The 20,479-nt window shown below is 40.1% G+C and overlaps 1 protein-coding gene across 5 annotated transcripts in view; it reads right to left on the bottom strand.

Annotated features, from left to right (window-relative positions):
• Window positions 1-20,479, bottom strand: part of st8sia7.2 (ST8 alpha-N-acetyl-neuraminide alpha-2,8-sialyltransferase 7.2) — an 84,767-nt gene that overhangs the window by 53,099 nt on the left and 11,189 nt on the right. Inside the window, exons 1-2 of one of the 5 annotated variants that reach the window (XM_056233297.1) lie at window positions 4,734-4,843; window positions 839-925 (exon numbers count right to left, since the gene is read on the bottom strand). The exons of 2 other annotated variants lie outside the window; for them this stretch is intronic. In XM_056233297.1, the coding sequence (XP_056089272.1) occupies window positions 839-925; window positions 4,734-4,840 (194 nt within the window). In that variant the 5' untranslated portion in view covers window positions 4,841-4,843. Of the gene's footprint in view, window positions 1-838; window positions 926-4,733; window positions 4,844-20,479 lie in introns of those variants that run through there. 2 more of the 5 variants (XM_056233294.1, XM_056233298.1) reach the window with 2 other exon arrangements.

The following is a 20,479-nucleotide window of genomic DNA, read 5'->3' as shown; positions in this document are numbered from 1 at the left end:
CAACACCAGAAACGCGCTTGATTCATGCCGGTTCCACAGTGAGGCGGCGCGGCCAGAGTTTTGGCCGCTGCGGCATATTAAATATATTACAAATAGTTTTTCAGCGTGAGAAATACAATGTGTGGCGGGAGAGCGTGACAAAAGACCGAAATGAGTGACTGTCACTCTCAATGCTTGACACTTGAGAGCCCTGTTGTAGAATTGCCAGACCGGTGAAGCCATTTTGACCAGGGCGTAAAAAAAATTGTCTCGCGAGTTTTGCGTCATCTGATCGGCCTTTATAGAGACCGCCGATCACACATCCCAAAGCAATTATCGGCCGATTATGATCGGCGACCGATCAATCGGAGCACCCTTAATAAAAACAGGTGGATGTTTTTTTTTTTATATATATTGGTTATGTTGTGTGTGTTAAATAAGTGCAGTGCTGTGGAAAAGAATTTCCCCCTGGGGACAACGAAGTTAATCAATCAATGGAAACAGAAACTCACAGACTTAAGAACAAACCATATTTGGGAGTTCCTGAAAAATTCTGTCTTTTACACAGTATCAAACTCTTATCCTAAAAAAACAAATGTTTCATGAGATGATTCTGGTTGTCTATATGCACCAGTGTTGCTCAAAACTTAAGAGTAAAGGAATACTCTTAAGGAATAAAGGAATAAAGAAACGAAAGGAATGTGCAACTGAACGTACAAGTTGTTCCTGTAGCTCAAATAGCATATTATCATGCCAAGAAAATACAACAGATTAATAAAATGTCAACCTTGAATGCCAAATCCCTTTTTGACAACCTGCCAAATGCATAAGCATGAATATGAAGACGTTAAAGACAAACCTGTTTAGCTCCCGCTCAGTTTGGTTTGATTTGTACGGGCAGCTCATGTAATCTGACAGCTCCTGCGTGAAGCTCTTGAGTTCTATACTGAGAGGGAAACAAAGGCATTTCATTCAATGGTCTGTTCTCTGAAATATCAGGATCGCTGGGTGATCTTCATTCTCACGCACCTTTTGCCGGGTTTGATACTGGAAAACTTGCGTCTGAGTTTTGCGCAGCGCAGCTTCAGAAGCGCCTCTGTCGTCGCATCTCTGAAAGAAGAAGAGCATATGTCATTGTTTTGTGGCTCATTAACTATTTCTAATGTCTCTAAATGATCAACATGATCAAAACTGCTGATAAACCTGTTGCACACAATCTACTTCATTCTAGTTCTGTCTTATGGGTTCCTCCTCACTCTTAAAAATAAAGGTTTCAGCAAATATACATAAGATTTTAAAGGCACACTATGTAATAATTGTACCTTAATATAACAGCTTCAAAGTTATTTCGGTGGTAAACAAACTCAAAGTAGGGCGAATCATCCTGGTAGTAAAGCTTGGCGGGGTCGCCGCTGGAAAAACCAGCAATGCAAGTTTGAGAGGAGCGCCCCCGACAAATCTCGCGAGAATCACGACTTGCTTTACGGCACGACGTCACACACATCAACAATCTATAAAGCAGCCTCTATGGAAGACACTAGCACGCATTTCATAAGTGAATCATGTCAGGGTCGACGAAGAAAACGCGGTCGGAAGAGTCAAGGAAAAGAAAACGAGAAACTGGCCGCGTGCGGAACCGGACAAAAGTCTCACTCGGTCAGGCTTTCACTCACTGGCGAGAGCTAACAAGCAGCAATGGATGCAACAGCGATGCTGACCTGGCGTTCTTGTTGATGGACTAGTAGACATCTTCGGAGGCTATCTGTGCCTGTTTGATGTCCGATGCTTTGTAACGCGTTGTGTCAGGAGGAAAAATAGGGATAGCTCACAGATGAAGTTATGAAGTTAATCACGGAGGCAATTGGCATCTCACAACTTGCACTTTATTCCCCAATCGAACTCGTGTAACTATCTGTCACACATTCTACTGTCCACAGCGTTACTTGATAAACAAAAATAGGATAAGAATGAGCATCAAACAGAAATAACCCGCATACATGTGGTGTTCGAGGCGCACATACAATACAGACTGCCGACAGTTCAACAGAGCGCGCGCGGCGCAGCTCTTAAAGGGGCCACACCTCATTTCCACTGGTTACAGCTTCCATCCTACTGAACAGGTACCGTTATACAGGTCCTTTTCAAAAAATTAGCATATTTTGATAAAGTTAATTATTTTCCATAATGTAATGATAAAAATTAAACTTTCATATATTTTAGATTCATTGCACACCAACTGAAATATTTCAGGTCTTTTATTGTTTAAACTTTTAATACTGATGATTTTGGCATACAGCTCATGAAAACCCAAAATTCCTATCTCAAAAAATTAGCATATCAAGAAAAGGGTCTCTAAACGAGCTATTAACCTAATCATCTGAATCAACTTATTAACTCTAAACACCTGCAAAAGATTCCTGAGGCTTTTAAAAACTCCCAGCCTGTTTCATTACTCAAAACCGCAATCATGGGTAAGACTGCCGACCTGACTGCTGTCCAGAAGGCCATCATTGACACCCTCAAGCAAGAGGGTAATACGGAAAGAAATTTCTGAACAAATAGGCTGTTCCCAGAGTGCTGTATCAAGGCACCTCAGTGGGAAGTCTGTGGGAAGGAAAAAGTGTGGCAAAAAACGCTGCACAACGAGAAGAGGTGACCGGACCCTGAGGAAGATTGTGGAGAAGGACCGATTCCAGACCTTGGGGGACCTGCGGAAGCAGTGGACTGAGTCTGGAGTAGAAACATCCAGAGCCACCATGCACAGGCATGTGCAGGACATGGGCTACAGGTGCCGCATTCCCCAGGTCAAGCCACTTTTGAACCAGAAACAGCGGCAGAAGCGCCTGACCTGGGCTACAGAGAAGCAGCACTGGACTGTTGCTCAGTTTTGCATGTCATTCGGAAATCAAGGTGCCCGAGTCTGGAGGAAGACTGGGGAGAAGGAAATGCCCAAATGCCTGAAGTCCAGTGTCAAGTACCCACAGTCAGTGATGGTCTGGGGTGCCATGTCAGCTGCTGGTGTTGGTGCACTGTGTTTTATCAAGGGCAGGGTCAATGCAGCTAGCTATCAGGAGATTTTGGAGCACTTCATGCTTCCATCTGCTGAAAAGCTTTATGGAGATGAAGATATCATCTTTCAGCACGACCTGGCAACTGTTCACAGTGCCAAAACCACTGGTAAATGGTTTACTGACCATGGTATTACTGTGCTCAATTGGCCTGCCAACTCTCCTGACCTGAACCCCATAGAGAATCTGTGGGATATTGTGAAGAGAAAGTTGAGAGACGCAAGACCCAACACTGCCACAGGCTGATTGCCTCCATGCCACGCCGCATTGAAGCAGTCATTTCTGCAAAAGGATTCCCGACCAAGTATTTACTATTGAGTGCATAACTGAACATAATTATTTGAAGGTTGACTTTTTTTTTTAATTAAAAACACTTCTTTTATTGGTCGGATGAAATATGCTAATTTTTTGAGACAGGAATTTGGGGTTTTCATGAGCTGTATGCCAAAATCATCAGTATTAAAACAATAAAAGACCTGAAATATTTCAGTTGGTGTGCAATGAATCTAAAATATATGAAAGTTTAATTTTTATCATTACATTATGGAAAATAATGAACGTTAGTAAATTCAAATAATGATTTTTTTTAGAAGGACCTGTACAGGGGGAGGGGATCAGGACGTGAGTGCAGAGACATCTCTGTGTGAGTGCTATTTACGACAGTAACGTTACATACAGGTACTCCACAGCGACTCTAGGGGTCGCTGTTTGACAAAAACAGAATTTCTGCATAGTATGCCTTTAAAGGAGAACTCCGGTCATTTTTAACATTGAGCTCATTTTTTTGTACATTTGGAGTGCTGTCAGTACAGAAAAAAACTACAAAAATCGGTGTTGCCTACACAGTGTTATCCTCTTTTTAAAATTCGCACCCTGTTGACTTCAATGTTCGCGCGTTGTTATATTAGTTACAATGATCGCGCGCGCGAACTCGACAATTGACTACTGTGGACTTCGAACGAAAACAGGAAGTAAATACAGGTATGTGAGCTGGTTGAATTAACATCATTTTTATTAATATCTTGCACATCTACTGCAGTCAGATTGACCGTGGTCACCGTGGACCGTGGCTGTGCACTTGCAATGACACATTAAGGTTGTTAAGAGGCTAAAAGCAGGTTTAGAACTTGCCCCATTGAAGTCAACATGCAGGGTGCGAATTTTAAAAAGAGGATAACACGGTGTAGGCAACACCGATTTTTGTCGTTTTTGTCTGTACTGACAGCACTCCAAATGTACAAAATGAGCTCAATGTTAAAATTGACCGGAGTTCTCCTTTAAGATGTTATAAACATTTCCCCGCAGTAAACTGAAGGATTTATTTGAAGCACAATAGAGTGAAACAGCTTTATCTCTGATTCAGTGGCGCTCAGTCCTCAGCTCTACTCTCCTGAACAACACATCTAAAACATTTCTATTCTGACTAAAATTATAATGACGTTTCCTTCTAAAATAATGACAATTAAATATCACTTGTGTCTTTCTTAGACTCCTCAGAAAACAAATTTACCAACTTCATGACGCCGTGCACAATCTCATAGTGTCATCAATTAGAATAAAACTTATTAAGACGCAAATCTTAAACTAGACTAGCCTACTTAAAAACCAGCAACACGGAGCCCGATTGGAGTTCGTTTACATAAAGTTTGCTGAATTATAATGAAATATCGAGATAAAAGTGCTCACCTGGACGAGTGTGTGTCGGCTATGTAGTAAAACACCACACACACACCCTGTAAGATGACCAGGACCATCAGCAGAGTGAAGACCCACTGGAGAGACGCCGATGCCATCAGAGACACGAGTGTGTGTGTGTGTGTGTGTGTGTGTGTGTGTGTCGCCTCTCTCGCTCGCTCGCTCTCTCTCTCTATCTCTGGTCATATGATTTTAAACCCGATGTTGTAGAATTGTATCAGGGAAGATGCGATTTTTATTAGTAGCTAGTATAGTAGTAGGCTAGTTTTATGTGTTTAGCTGTTTAGAAGAGCTTGAGTTGATCTTGTTTTATAATCTGTAGTTCACAAAAGGTGGAGAGCAGAAGCTTACATTCTGTAAAAAGCCTTTATTATTTCATGGCTTAGGTATTTTAAAAAACAGGTGACAGCACATGCATTGTGGATTAATGAGCCTTCGGGATGTGTGTGTGTGTGTGTGTGTGTGTGTGTGTGTGTGTGTGTGTGTGTGTGTGTGATGGGTAGCTTCCGGGTGTGGCTGAGTGTGAGTGTGAGTGTGTGTGTGTGTGTGTGTGTGTGTGTGTGTGTGTGTGTGTGTGTGTGTGTGTGTGTGTGTGTGTGTGTGATGGGTAGGTTCAGGGTTTGGCTGTGTGTGTGTCTCACAAAAAAATCACTTAACCAATATATAAACTAATTACAAATACTTTACAAATGATTCAATTGTAATATATGTATCAAAATCCACAAGTCAAAAATATCATAAATAAATAAGGTAAACAAATCAGAATTAGCAAATCAATAATATATTCTCAAAAAAACATCATATGTCCAAATTCTTGTTTAGTCATGTATTTGGTGAGATATATTTTCTTTGTAATATTTGAACTTGATTCTGTTTGTCCTGGTGTTTTTAAAATACCATGAAAGAATAAAGGCTTTTTATATTTTTCTAAAAACAAATTACTCGAGTGCCTTGGATTGTTTTTTCTTCTGAGCTGAACCATCCACCGAGACACTGCATTTACACCCGCAAGAGGAGATGTGTGCCATATGCTTCCTAATGTAATTATAATAGCAGGTTTACTGAGAGAGCAGTGAGACAGCTCTCAGATTTACTCAGAAGATATCTTAATTTGTGTCCCGAAGATGAACGAAAGTCTAACGGGGTTGAACAACAGAGAGAAGAAGAAAAAACTGTGTTTACTTAGCAACAATTTTCACTCAAATATTGCTTGTTAATTTCACAAATAATTACAAAAAAGTAACATTGAATTGACATTTTCTTGTAAAATGTTTTCCAATAGTACCCTATTTGGAACCGATTTCTTTTTTTTTTTTACAGTGTTGAAATTACAATTCGCAAATAAATGTAATTTAACGGAACATTTCGGTTCAATAAGCCTACAACTTAATAAGCCAGCCAACCAAAACGTTTTTGGGACTTTTAACTTTTCCACCGCTGAAATTAATATCAATACATCATAGCAGTGGTGGGCCGTCAGAGCCAGCAAGGCCTTCTCTGCTGGCCTAAACACTATCAGAATCACTGACTTGCACTTTAATATATTTTTTCCATGAATGAGTATTAAATTATTCCCAATAGTTCATTCTCTTAATTTCACAGCTTTTCTCTTGGTTGCGCTGCTTCCAGTAGTGTATGTTTATTTTAGTGCTTCTATCCAATCATATTTCAGCCATCATGCGTTGCCAGGGTCAAAGAAATCTGCCTTCAGGCCTTCAGAATCGACAGTGCGGGCGCCTGTAGCTTACAATGAATGGCAATGAAACCGTTGCTTTAACCAATCAGATAAGCAGTCAGATTTAATCAGCCAATCAGATTTCGATTTGACTGCAGCGGGGCCATCTAGCAGGCATACAATAACGTCAGCATTTTCACGTTCTTTGATTGGATGCTCAGAGCGCGTACTATTACTGGTAGTCAGTAGGCTATCCGCATCTGTAGCGAACTGCAAACTAAAATATATTCCTGTAGATTTAATAGTTTTTTTAACCCACAAATTAATGTTTCTTTCCCTCCTTGACCCCCAGCAGGTTCAAACCTACCGGAAAAAATCCCTCATTCAGCCTGAGCTTAAACTCTGCGTTAAGCTCAGGCTGAATGAGGGATTTTTTCCGGTAGGTTTGAACCTATTCCGGAACTCTATTCGATCTGTCCGGGTAAAAACTGACTAATGTAAGTTATGCCACGAATGATTTTGAAGGCAAAAGTCCCGCTGATCTCATTGCTTTCGTTCAAAACTCTGTGTGAGAGCATGGGACAGCGGTACACATCGTCAGGTTATGCGGTGACTGTGTCTAGAGACACTCTCTAAACCGAATTAAAACTTATGCTAGAAATATGACGGGACTCGACTTTCAGCATTAGACTCGTTATTGTTGGAACTGAAACGCACAGATAATTTAAGTCTTCCTGAGGAAAGAAATAAGGATGGATTTTGTGTAAAAAATAATCAGTAGTTTTGGTGAGTATAATGCTTTTTTTTCCCCGTGGTGAATCTGATTTTCTTAATTTTTCTTTTAAATTTATGATCGAAACTTAATTTTTTTTTTCAAACATCCATACTATTGTAACCATTGAACGACAAGATAAGGGAGGCTCCGTTTCTGAACTTATAATCGGAACGCAAGAACAACTGTACACAAACAGCCGAACTCACGCGCTCGTTTCTCTCTACCGTTACCGGCCTTTTCCAAACTCACCGCATTAACCCAATAACCCGGTGCAAAATAAAAACAACAATTATAGCGTCTTTGCGCTGCTACACTATTAAAAGTTATTAATTAAGGTAGGACAGAAGGCCTAGGTGTGAAATGCACGGCCCGCCACTGCATCATAATAAATACCAATAGGCCTAAATCAAGGTTTTTTTTTGTTTTTTTTTAAATAGCCTACGTTTTATTGTAGCTATAGATTATATTTTTTTGTGTGATATTATCTTTAAGACTCTGCGGGATTTGAATATATTCTTTAAACTCGATTGTTGTTTCTGACACAGAATGTGAGCTAAACACAAGCAATGCTAAAAGTCTTCAGCTCTTTACTCATCATCTCGGGTGTTTCGGTGAGATGGGAAAACAAGATTGTTAAATGTTTGTCACACAGAGAGATATTATGGCGAAGGACAGGCGTGCCCGCGACTGTCTTCCAGGGAATTTTCAAGCCGCAACGACAACTTGGCCTCACGACAGCAAATACATGCTTGTCACGGGCTAGCAATAATCACTGGCATGTTCGGCTTTCCGTCTCCCGAACCGCAGAGAAAACACTCCAGCTGGTCAGGGGGGAAAACAGGGAGTGGATTCCAGATGACGGTCAGCGTTGACGGAACATTTGGCGCCCAACTTTGTGCACGTGTCGTCAAGAAAAAAAGAAAGAAAAAAAGTGTAGGCTAGTCAAGAGAAAAAAGAAAAGAGTGTCTTCAAGAAAACTGAGGTTCGTTTGGAGACAAATTGGTATTGAGAGTTGATGGAGAACGCGGGAATCTGTTTGGATGGCGATCACACCGAGGCTTTTGAGAAATATGGGTTTGAAAACTTTTAAATCATTTTTCAGAAAAGTTTCGGTAACGCTTTAGATTACAGCCCGGAAAGTACTGTGTAATTAAGAGGAATTTAAAGTGTAACTTTCTGTATATAGTGTACCTATAAAGCACTTACATGTAAGTATAAGGGAACAATATGTAAAGTTTGGAGAATAGGGGTAACAACCAGGAGAAATAAAAAAATATTTATACTGTAAGTATTATAGAACTAAGGGGTACTTATTCTACTATTATGATATAACAATCTTACATTTGGGAGCAATTTAGCAAGAACATACACTGCGTACCTTTTTGTAATAATTGTGTACCAAGGTAATAGCCTACATACTGTATAGGCTTTTTTTTAATGACAGGGTACATATCTATGCATTTATTTTTTTTAAAAAGTGCAGATGTTTAAGTTTGGGCTAACATGTTTCAAGGCAAGAAAAGCTAAGACTATTGCAATTTTTTTAAATATACTGGGAAATATGTCTGGTTTCATGTGGTTACAGGGTAAGTGGTGCTTGTATAATAAATAAAGGTTTCCGAGTCAGTGATATATAAGATTGTGTGTGTGCATTTTTATTGTACTTACCCTGTAACTACATGGAACAAGAGGGTAACAAACACCACTACATGAAACAAGTGTATCTTTCCCCAATTTTTAAGCCAAAGTTGCAATCGTTTTCGTTTTCAGTCAAGTTACTTTATAAATGCATAGATATGTACCCTGTCATTTTTAAAAAGCCTATACAGTATGTAGCCTACTGGTTCACCATTATTTCAAAAAGGTATGTTCTTGCTAAATTGCTCCCAAATGTAAGATTGTATATCATAAAAGTAGAATAAGTACCCCTTAGTTCTATAATACTCACAATGTTTTTGTTACCCCTTTATTCCCCAAACTTAAAATATTGTTCCCTTATGCTTATATTGTAAGTACGTTATATAGGCACAATATATTTACCGAAGGTTACACTGTAAAATCGCTTTAATTACGCAGTACTTTCCGGGCTGTAATCTAAAGCGTTACCAAAGTTTCATTTTAATTACTTTAAAAACGTCAAGTGGTGTGACCAGGTAAAAATGACTAACACTTTGCATACTCCTTGAATTAATGTGACGTGAGTGTAAAGATCTTAATCATTATTTTCAAAAGTAAATTATATAAGCTAACACGAAAACACATTAAATACACAAAAATATTCCACTGTATTCCATATATTTTAAAAGAATATTTATTTGCATGACTTTTCCTACAGAAATAACCACAATCCTTAATATTTTAAATTAGAAACCCCGAGTCGGTAACTAATCCAGATTTTACTAGCGTAAAAGCTAGCGAATGCATCCAGTTGAACGCGTAGCCTTTGGAAGTAGGCTACTCCCTTTGACAGTGAGCGCGAATGCAGCTGGTCGACACATGCGCTCTAGTTTCATCTTTGTCCAGTGTCTGCGCTATTTCTCTCTGAATCTGACTGATTCTTTTAAACTGAAGAAATACTGCTACTCTCATAACCCCCTCACGCACGCGCTTGTCAATGCAGCCGCCTGTTGTTGTTCAGACTCTTTAGGTCAATTCTCTATCTTGAAACAACGACCCGGGCCAGTGCAGTGGAACAACAAAACTAACTATATACTCTACTCTATAACTATACCGAACTATACTCTGTGTTTTTAAGGTGTGCTCACATTTACTGTTGCTCGGCGAAATCTAGTCATTTTAATAGGAATTAGCGAGTTCGGGAGTTTGCCGTGGCCCGTGAGGGCGAAAATGGTCCGCAGTTATTCACTCAAGTCACGCGAACTGACCAACAAAAGGGTGAAAGTGAGTGGCTTATGTGTGATTGTGCTTTATATATCTATGCTGTTGACGCTAGGCTACTCTAAGCTTTTTTTGTCCATGAAATTTCGTTGAAATATCGCTAATATGTCCAGACCATTACATAACATATCTATGGCTATAATAGAGTGTTGCGCGTGTTGTCTGTGGGGGCGCAGAACTATTTCGCACATTACTTTAATTTTCATATAGGCCTACTTATTTTATATGAAATTTTCATTGTATGCTACAACCGAATCGTGAATCATTCGATTTTTATATCGATTATAATTATTACTGTGTGTGCATATATACACTATACCGTTCAAAAGTTTGGGGTCGGTACGATTTTAAATACTTTTAAAAGAATTCTCTTCTGCTAACCATGGCTGCGCTTATTTGATTAAAAATAAATAAAAAATCAGTTATAGTATTAAATATTATTCCAGTGTAAATCAGCTGTTTTCTGTGTGAATATATAGTAAAGTGTAATTTATTCCTGTGATCAAAGCTGAATTTTCAGCATCACCAGTGTCAGTGTCTTCAGTGTCAAATGATCCTTCACAAATCAGTATAATATGAGGATTTGATGCTCAAGAAACATTTATTATTATTATCAATGTTGAAACAGTTGTTGGTCTGTCAGTTGTAGGCTACAGTTTTTTTTTTTTGTTTTTTTTTTTATTCTTTGATGAATAGGAAGTTCAAAAGAACAGCATTTGTTTGAAATAGAATCTTTTGTAACATTATAAATGTCTTTACTGTCCTTGATAAATAAATGTATTGATTTCTTTCCTCCAAAAAATAAAAATAAAATTCTCACTGACCCCAAACTTTTGAACGGTAGTGTATATGATTTCTAAAATCACAAATACTGTATGCAAAATCGCTCCCTACCCCCTACTTTACGATTCCCTACATTAGTCAATTAATGTGGTACACTTGAATGCGTGAACAAAAACGAGTGAGCGAATTCGGACGCCATCTTCAGCGCGACCCTCTCAGTGTTTGGTTAGCGCACTCCGCTATCCATGGACGCGGGAAGTAGGGGTGCTGCAGGTGCTGCAGCACCCCCTGTTGGCAAACTGTGATGACAATCAAATGATAGCTTATAAATATATCTCTGGTTGTTGTTTCTGTTCCACAACATTTTGTATGTCATGTTTGGGGTGTGGGATGAAGAGAGGGGTATTTTTAGTAATTATTTAAGTAAAAATTATTTAATTTATCTTCGGTGTGTAGTATTAGCCAATCAGGTGTCTTGACGCGAATCACGCGATTACGATTCAGCCTACGCAGCACAAAAAAACACCGTCTAAAAAACTGCTAGTGATATAACGTTAGCCTATATCAATATCAGCGCTATACCAAGATAATTAGTTAGCTCATGTCATGTCAGAGTTTACCAGCAGAACTCCAGAGCGCAAATCTACCTTTGGTGTACCAAATTCATCGTAAGGTAGAGACACGGTGTCTTACATCTCTGCGTCTTTTTCCTGCCGCCGTGCAGGCCCAGATGGTAGCCTATATGATTGTGATTAGCATGCCTATTATAAAGAAACGAACCTTTTACTATCATGTCCATTGATTTTGATTAATATGCACGAGGGAGAGAGAGAGAGCAAGAGACAGCGCGCGCGCGGCCGGGGCTCGCTCGCTCTCTCTCCCTCTCTCTGCTCGTTTGCGCCATGGTTTGCGCCCTGTCAAACTATGTGTCAAACGCATCAGTCATTCTACTCTACAACACTCACCGATCAAAAAAGGCTTTGGCAGCCGCCAAAAAGCGGACGATCCGACGGGTATTAAAAGATTAAATACAACCCGAAACTAAAAAAACCGACCCGGCCTCTATTTGAAACCGGCCTTTATTTACCCAAACCTGTCGCCATACCAGGCGTGTAAAAGTGACAGGCGTCTATTTGGGACTCGGCTATTATTTGAAGTTTTATGGTGTAAAGATCGTTGCCGTGCTTGCATCACTCCCTTACTCCTCCTTATAGTCCCCATGGCCACTTGGCCTGCGTGAATGCAAATGAAAAAAAAAAAAAGTTTTGAGGGAGAGTACTAGTAATAATTCGTTACATTTATATAGCGCTTACTAGTAATTAGTAAGCGCTATATTACTACTAAGACCTTTTTAAAGACCATTTTAAATACAATTATACCATACAGGCGGAGTAGAGCAGCTTATGTTAACATCGAAACCATAAAACTACTGTAAAAACAACGCTTTAAACAAGTTTTATATAAAAATAAATCTCACATTTCAACCTTTAAGCCATTTTTATAATTATATTCATATAAATATGGTTTTATAAATATCTTATCCTAATTGTTTACATTTTTAGAATGCACAAAGCTTCTTTTAGATCCATCAGCGTAATGAACTAAAAGATAGCAGAACTATAGCGGTTACCCTGGTTACCCTGTAAACAACAGCTGCTTTTTTTGGAAATGTGACCAGTATCCAGGAGTGATATAAACACCGTAGGTAAACATTTTCATAATTCATCAACAGTATCACATTGATTGCGAACTGTTCTGAAAACTTGAGCCAGTAGAACAATGCCATATTTACTTTTACCTCATTTTACTGTTAAATCATTGCCTTTTGAAGTTTAACTTTAATATTAAGCCATATCTCGATTCCTGTTTTCCCGTCCCCAAATTTAAAAGCGCTTGAAATTATAATTAAGACTTTTCTTATAGCATTTAAAATATTTAAGACTTTTTATGGCCTTAAATTTGATTTAAAGGTGACATATTATACCCCTTTTCACAAGATGTAATATAAATCTCTGGTGTCCCCAGAATGTGTGTGTGAAATTTCAGCTCAAAATACCAGATAATTTATTATATCTCGTCAAATTTGCCCCTTTTTGGGTGTGAGCAGAAACACGCCGTTTTTGTGTGTGCCCCTTTAAATGCAAATGAGCTTTAGCTCCGCCTCCATTCAGAAGAGGGCGTAGCTTCAGAGACTCCGGCAATAACACCACAGACCGATCTCACTGATCCAGAATCAGGAGTAACCAGCAGCGAGTGCAGCCTTACGGAGAGACTCAGGGAGAGCTTCACTTTTACACGTTTCTGAATGTTAGCGGAGACATTTCTGTAGTTGTTGTGGAGTTACACTGATCATCTCCTCATCATGTTGAACTCTTCCACAAGTGTCCACAGTTCCTGAGGTGTTTATAAGACAGCGGTGACATGTTCTGGTCAATAGTGTTCAGTGTCGTCTGTGCTCGACCACAGAACAGTTTCAGGCTTTGCTGGATCTTCTCCAGTGCGTTAGAACTGGTCTCTGTTGGCGCTCGCCGAACCCAATGTCGCTGGTGTGTGTGAACGTGCAGATTAAGGGCCGGTGATATTATAATAAGATCCTCTTCATACGCCAGAAGGAGAGCGAAATCTGATCGGCTTATTGTTTGACATGCTTGCAGAGAAAAGCTCGCCAGAACAAAGTTACTGGGTTTCACTTTTCATGTGTACTGGGTTAGTAGAAGCACCGGATTATAGCACTTACACACGATATGATATATCCCCTTTAAAGGGATACTCCACTTTTTTTGGAAATAGGCTCATTTTACAACTCCCCCAGAGTTAAACTGTTGAGTTTTACCGTTTTTGAATCCATTCAGCCGATCTCCGGTTCTGGCGGTACCACTTTTAGCATAGCTTAGCATACATCATTGGAGTGGACAAGACCATTAGCATTTCTAAAAAAAAAATGACCAAAGAGTTTCAATCAAGAAACTTCACTGCCGTACCATGAGAGCAGCAGGCGTTATGATATGACGCAGCGCCTGAAAATAGGCCACCTTCCGTCAACACAACGGAACTATTTTCAGGCGCTGCGTCATATCATTACGCCTGCTGCTCTCATGGTACGGCAGTGAAGTTTCTTGATCGAAACTCTTTGGTCATTTTTTTTTTAGAAATGCTAATGGTCTTGTCCACTCCAATGATGTATGCTAAGCTATGCTAAAAGTGGTACCGCCAGAACCGGAGATCGGCTGAATGGATTCAAAAACGGTAAAACTCAACAGTTTAACTCTGGGGGAGTTGTAAAATGAGCCTATTTCCAAAAAAAGTGGAGTATCCCTTTAAGACTAAGCACCCGTGGAGACCCTGCGCTATGGGTTCGGAGACCACTACAAATGGCTGTGCCCTCATACAGTGCATTATATAAAGTTACCCGGGGTGTTTTCGGACATAGTGCGAGTGTGTGTTTGTGAGTCGCAGGGCTGCAGGTGCAGTGTCAGCGCCCCCTGGCTGTGGAGCTGCAGCAGTCGCACAAACTCCTCCGGCATCGAGTGCATGTGGGGGTGCGCCGTCATCTGGTCGTAATAATGGTACGGAACCGGACGCTCCTGCAGGTCGGTGCCGAACGGCCAGAATCCGTAAACGTGAACATGCTCACACAGTTCCAGTGCAGTGCTGATTAAAATAAACCCAGAGGAGAGGCGCACCTCCCGCAGGCCACGCCCCTTCCAGAACCGGTCCAGTGTCCGCAGGTAAGAGGGGCTGAAGAACACCACCGGCTGCTGAGGTCTGATTGGCTGGAGGACTTTGAGCGCTTTGATTGACGCTGATGTGCAGAAGGTGTAGGCGAAGGCAGGAATAATGAGGGAAGCATTTCCGTACACACTGACCCGCTCCACCAACGGATCCGGATTCTTCTCCAGGTCTTTGTATCTATAGACACACACACACACACACAATATCGGTAACACTTTACAAATAGGTTCATTAGTTAACATGTATTAACTCACATGAACTAACAATGAACGATACATTTCTTACAGTAATTTAGGGTTACACTTTATTTTAAGGAGTCATTGTTACAGTGAAATTATATATTTAAGTACTGAGTAATATTAATTAACTACATGTACTTACTATAGGGTTAGGGTAGGATTAGGTTTTGTGTTAATTGCATGTAATTATGCATAATTTACTGTTATTACTATGGTAAGTGCATGTAACATATGTAACAAAGACACTGTAAATTAAAGTGTTACCGTATTTATTAATCTTTGTTAATGTTAGTTAATAAAAATCCAGCTGTTCATTGTTTGTTCATGTTAGTTCACAGTGCAGTTACTAATGTTAACTAATACAACCTTTGATTTTAATAACGTATTAGTAAATGTTGAAATTGAAACTAATATTAACTAATATTAATAATAAATGCTGTAGAAGTATTGTTCATTCTTAGTTCATGTTAACTAATGAACCTTATTGTAAAGTGTTACCACAATATCTAATAAACACTATTGAAAAAAACAAATCAACTGTATGCCTGTATAGAAGTGTTGGACATATGAGAATAAAAGTGTCTAATATTATAATAATTTGAAATAATCTCACTGAGAGGAGTGTGTGTGTGTGTGGATACTGACTCTCTATAAAGCTGACTGGGGTTGATGGTTATCAGATCCGTCTTCAGTCCAACATCACTGTCATTAACCGCTGCCAAATTAAACCTGAAAGAGAAAAAAGTCTTTGATTTGAGCATTCTGTGAAACAGCTGCTTCTTCAATCTTTTAGAAGTAAACTACAGGATATAAAACATAAATGGTGTGTCGTCCAAGCTAAATTAATGTTGGGATCTACATTTATAAGTCATTATCCATGTGTTTATTAGAAAGAGAATCTGATGCTGATTATTGATAATTTTCAATAATCACTTTACTATTAAATCATATTAAAAGGGTTATCATTTTAAAATAGTCTCCTACTGACAAACACAACCAGATCTAACATTTATCCTTCGAGTTTTCTGGATTAAAGTGGTGTGTGACTTTCATGTTCACAGTCATTGCTAGTGTGACTTCCTGAAGTATGTGATGTGTTCACAGTGATATGTCAATGCCTATCGCTTTGTATCTTTGTATCTTCTCTGTCGGTTTTATTTGGCTATCTAGTTAAGCATTCACAAAAGAATTTGCTCTAACAATGTACCTATCACCCTTTGCACAGTCACAGCAGATAGAGCCGGTTGAATATAAGCCCCTCACCCGAGCTGATAAGAGATGTGTGTCATGTGGTTTCTGTGTAAATCCACAAAACTATTAAAAGACTGTACAGTGATTAACCATTTTAACTATTCACAGAGAAACTGACTGCAGCTGTTTCACGTTTCAAAGCTGCTGTAAAAAACACAAGTGAGCGCACATCAGTAGAATTGTATTTTAATTGGGCAAAATCCCCAACAATGAAACTGAACTGATAAACTAGATTTAAAAGAGTTCTCTGTGAGCTTCTGGTCTGCAGATGTGGCTCAGGTCCCTCCTCTAACGTGCGTCTGTGGGGTTTTTAGGGGTCAAGAACAGAAGGTGTGACGCCACTTATTGAATCTGTTAGTTTTCTTCTTACTATTATTATTCTGCTCTGTAAGTCTATGGCAACCCTTAGAACCATATTGTAAAAAGTTGTGAAATTTGGGACATAGATAGAGGACAGTCCAAACTATTTGTCTCTAACTGATTCCCTCTAGTGCTACCAACTGTCCAAAGTTGCACTTACGTTGCACAATATGCCATCACGAACATTTTTTCCGCCATTTTGAATAAAAATAAAATAAAAAAATATATAAAACTTTTTCGAACTCTTCCTAGACGGTTCATCCAATTTTCATGAAAATCTTTTTTCTAGTGGCACGTGGTGCTAAGTGACAAGCACCTGATCTGTTGCGGGTTATAAAAGTCTTTGTATTGTTGTGTAATTTTGATTCCTTTGTTATTTGGGTAAGCATTGTACTAGACTTCTACATGGATTCGTTTTTGTTCATTCCGTGTTTATTCTCACCTGACGTATTTAGTGCCCAGAAAGTTGTGTGATCAAATAGGATGATCATAGTTTTTACTTTAAATTATTCTGATTGCAATATAAGCAAAGAAATATAAATTGCTTAAGTTTTCTATATATTCATAATTGTATGCTCTTTAAGCAATGAAAACTTGACTAGGCTTCAAATCCCATGTGATGAAATGTCCAAATTGTTACGGATATGCCAAGTACATTCAAGAGTTTATTTGGCTCTCAGGTGCACAATCCTGTTCCTGGAGATCTACCTTCCTGCAAAGTTCAGCTCCAACCCTGATCAAACACAACTGAACCAGCTAATTAAGATCTTCAGGAGCACTTAATAATTACAGACAGTTGTGTTGGATCAGGGTTGGATCTGAACTCTGCAGGTAGGTCGATCTTGTTGTGGCAGATTTAAAGTCTTTGGTTCAGGTCTCAAAGAAATCTTTCAGAGTCGAAGTTCCAAATCTCTTATTGAACAAACAACAAAGTGAGATGCCAGCTGTTCATCTAAAGTTACCATTGCCAGCAGTGTTTGGAATAACGCCGTTTAAAAGAATGGCGTTAGGCAACGACGTTATTTTTTCAGTAACAAGGTAATCTAACTAATTACTTTTCCCATCGTTACAACGCCGTTAACGTTACTGGACGTTAAATGCGATGCGTTACCACGGTCAGTTTGGTTTGAAATGTGTTGGGGACAGAGAAGCATTTTGAAGTGCATTTGAAGTACTATTGTGTGAGTTCTTAAATGGTCTAGTGGTAAAACTTTTGCCAAGCGTGTCAGAGGTTACAGGTTCTAATCCACACTCGAATAGGTTTTTTTTTTCTCTCATCAAAACTAAAAATGTTCATCAGTGGTTACAGTCTATATCAAGCAGGGACACGGGACGGTTGAGTGCATTTTATTTTGTGATTTCACCGGAATGAATAGTCTCCACAATGGCGATAGATTGAAGAGCGTGTCCAAGTGAATACTGCGCGCGCGCCACAAGAGAACAAATGCAGCCGCGGCAACGAGCGCTCAGCTTGAGTTCGAAACCAAAACAATTTAACGCTAGATCTCTTATTTAATAGCGAACTAAATGAATGCTCTGCTAGTTAACTGCAGATGTTTTATTTATTTGTTTCTAAAAGTGGTGGGTACAAAAGTGCGTTTTTGTGGGTTAGCTACTATGTATTGATTGAATAAACTGTGTAATCCGAACGCACCCCTGGCTCACACAGCTAGTGAGGAGGTGGGTTAATAAGTGCAGTGAAGTGAAGTGCAGGATAAACTGTCGTGTTGACGTGCAATAAATATAGAAAGTTATGTACAAACACCTGTCTGTTCTACTCATTTCAACTGACTTGTGAAAACTGCTAAAAAAAAAATCAAAATTCTTTGACATCTAGCAACTTTTTTTTAACAGTAACGCAAATAGTTACTTTCCCTGGTAACGAGTTACTTTTATTATAGAGTAATTCAGTTACTAACTCAGTTACTTTTTGGAACAAGTAGTGAGTAACTATAACTAATTACTTTTTTAAAGTAACGTTCCCAACACTGATTGCCAGACTTCACACCTTATACCTTTTTCTTATCGATAGGTACCCAATGGGCATCCTCATATCTATCTCTTCTTTTTTAGCCCCTCCTCGTGTTATCACCAACATCTCAAACATCTTATATAAAATGTTTTTCTTCCAGTGCTTCCCAACACCTGCATCCCTCCTACAGGTGATCGGGTACTTTTCCATTCTCTTATCCCTGTGACCTAGTTTCTGCTTGGCATTTCAGCATTCAGACTTTTACATGAGACAAAGGAAATTCTCCAACAATCTCCATGAACAGGGGTGCGTTTCCCAAAAGCATCGTTGGCCAACTATGGTTGCAAGTTCCATTGAACTCTATTGGTAGCGACAGAACTTGCGACCAATTTTGGCTTTTGGAAAGGTTCTTGGGCACCCCTGGCCAAGTATGTCTAAAGATGTTCATTCTCACCTTGAGTCTCTCTTCCATATCCATATACAGTCTGTGATCTCTGTGACACATTATGCTTAGTTACAGAATTTCCAAACAAAGGTTTGAGGGAGCAAGGAATTATGGGATGTGTTTACCGTATGACGAAATCTGTGCTGTCAATCTCACGTCCACAGCTGCTGTTTTTCAAAATCCCACCGCTGCCGACCACAGCACACCGACCCAGACGCCGACCGGACCAGGGGTAGTCCTGCACACACACACTATATTAATGAGGACATTGCATAGTTCGATTTCAAGGGAACTTGCGTTGCATCAAGAATTGACGCTGTTGGAACGCGTCTGTGTGATTGCGTCGTGAAGCACATGTGAAATCAGTCCAATGGCATGACAACATCATAGGCGGGTGACATCACGACCAGGAAACTATAAAGCACACCCAAACCAAGGGTCTTATTTGGTGTTACTGTCTCTGATAAATAAGAGTTATAATGATGGCGAACAAACAACATTTGAAATTGTGCGTTCCTCCCTTGCCCTCGCCAAAGACACGGCTTCCATTACGGACACTCTGCTCAGGCACGTGTTCCTTATGGCTCTGGTCCTGCTGAGGCAGAGTGATGATTCAGGTTGGGGGTTTCTAGATGGGGATCTAGAGACAGGCCTGGCCTTTTCTCTGCCCTCACCTGCTGGATCCAGTGCCTTTTCTTAGGGTCAGGAACCACACCCTGTGGTTTCTTCCGCCCCGAGTGAGGCACCAGTGCTGCAATTATCCAGCTCTAAGGAGTTGGATATTGTTAGCATCTATGCAAGAGAGGTTGAGGACTTGCCAACTCACACTCCTGCATATGAGGAGCTCATGGAGGTTGCGACTCGCGCTGTGGTCAGATTAAACATCGACTGGCCAGCCGAGAAGCAGGACGTTAGTCCTAAAAGCAAGTTGGACGACTGCTTCCTTCCCTCACGGCCACAACCAGTCTCTTATCCTGTGTGTAGTTCTCAGACATCTAACTCCAGCTATCTCTCCCCTGAGTCAGCACGTCCCTGAAGGCCCCGATGTTACCCACCAAGCCGGTCAGAACAACATAAACTTTTATGGGTAAAGCTTATTTGGCATCAGGTCAGGCTGCGGCATGTCTACACACCATTTCTCTGCTACAGGCGTACCAGACTGACCTGCTAGGAGACCTAGATCTTGAGAGAGCTGCGCCGGGCCACAGATCCTTCTCTCTAGGCCACCAAGGAGACGGCTAAATCTATCAGCCGTTCTATGGCAGCCTTGCTGGGAATGGAGGGGCATCTTTGGTTAAACCTCTCAGTTAGGGTTAGTTTCTTCATGGACGCCCTGCTTTCACCTTCTGGCTTCTTCGGCGACACTGTCAATACAGTCATCGAGAGGTTTCAGGATTCTTACAGTCACTTACTGTAAAGCAGTTTTAGAGACTGTTGGGTCTGATGGCAGCTGCGTCCAATGTGATACCTTTTGGCCTGCTGTACATGAGACCACTACAGTGGCTCAAGGCTCAAGACCAGGGGGTTTTCCCCTGAGGGTCAATCCGATTTGCATGATCAAGGTAGAAGTAGCCCTGGTCCCTTCACCTTGTCATTGTGAAATGCTA

Source organism: Rhinichthys klamathensis, unplaced genomic scaffold, assembly GCF_029890125.1.
Source record: "Rhinichthys klamathensis goyatoka isolate OS25496 unplaced genomic scaffold, OSU_Roscu_1.1 h1tg000366l_1, whole genome shotgun sequence".
In the NCBI taxonomy this organism is placed as follows: domain Eukaryota; kingdom Metazoa; phylum Chordata; class Actinopteri; order Cypriniformes; family Leuciscidae; genus Rhinichthys; species Rhinichthys klamathensis.
This window is presented reverse-complemented; position numbering and strand designations above follow the sequence as displayed.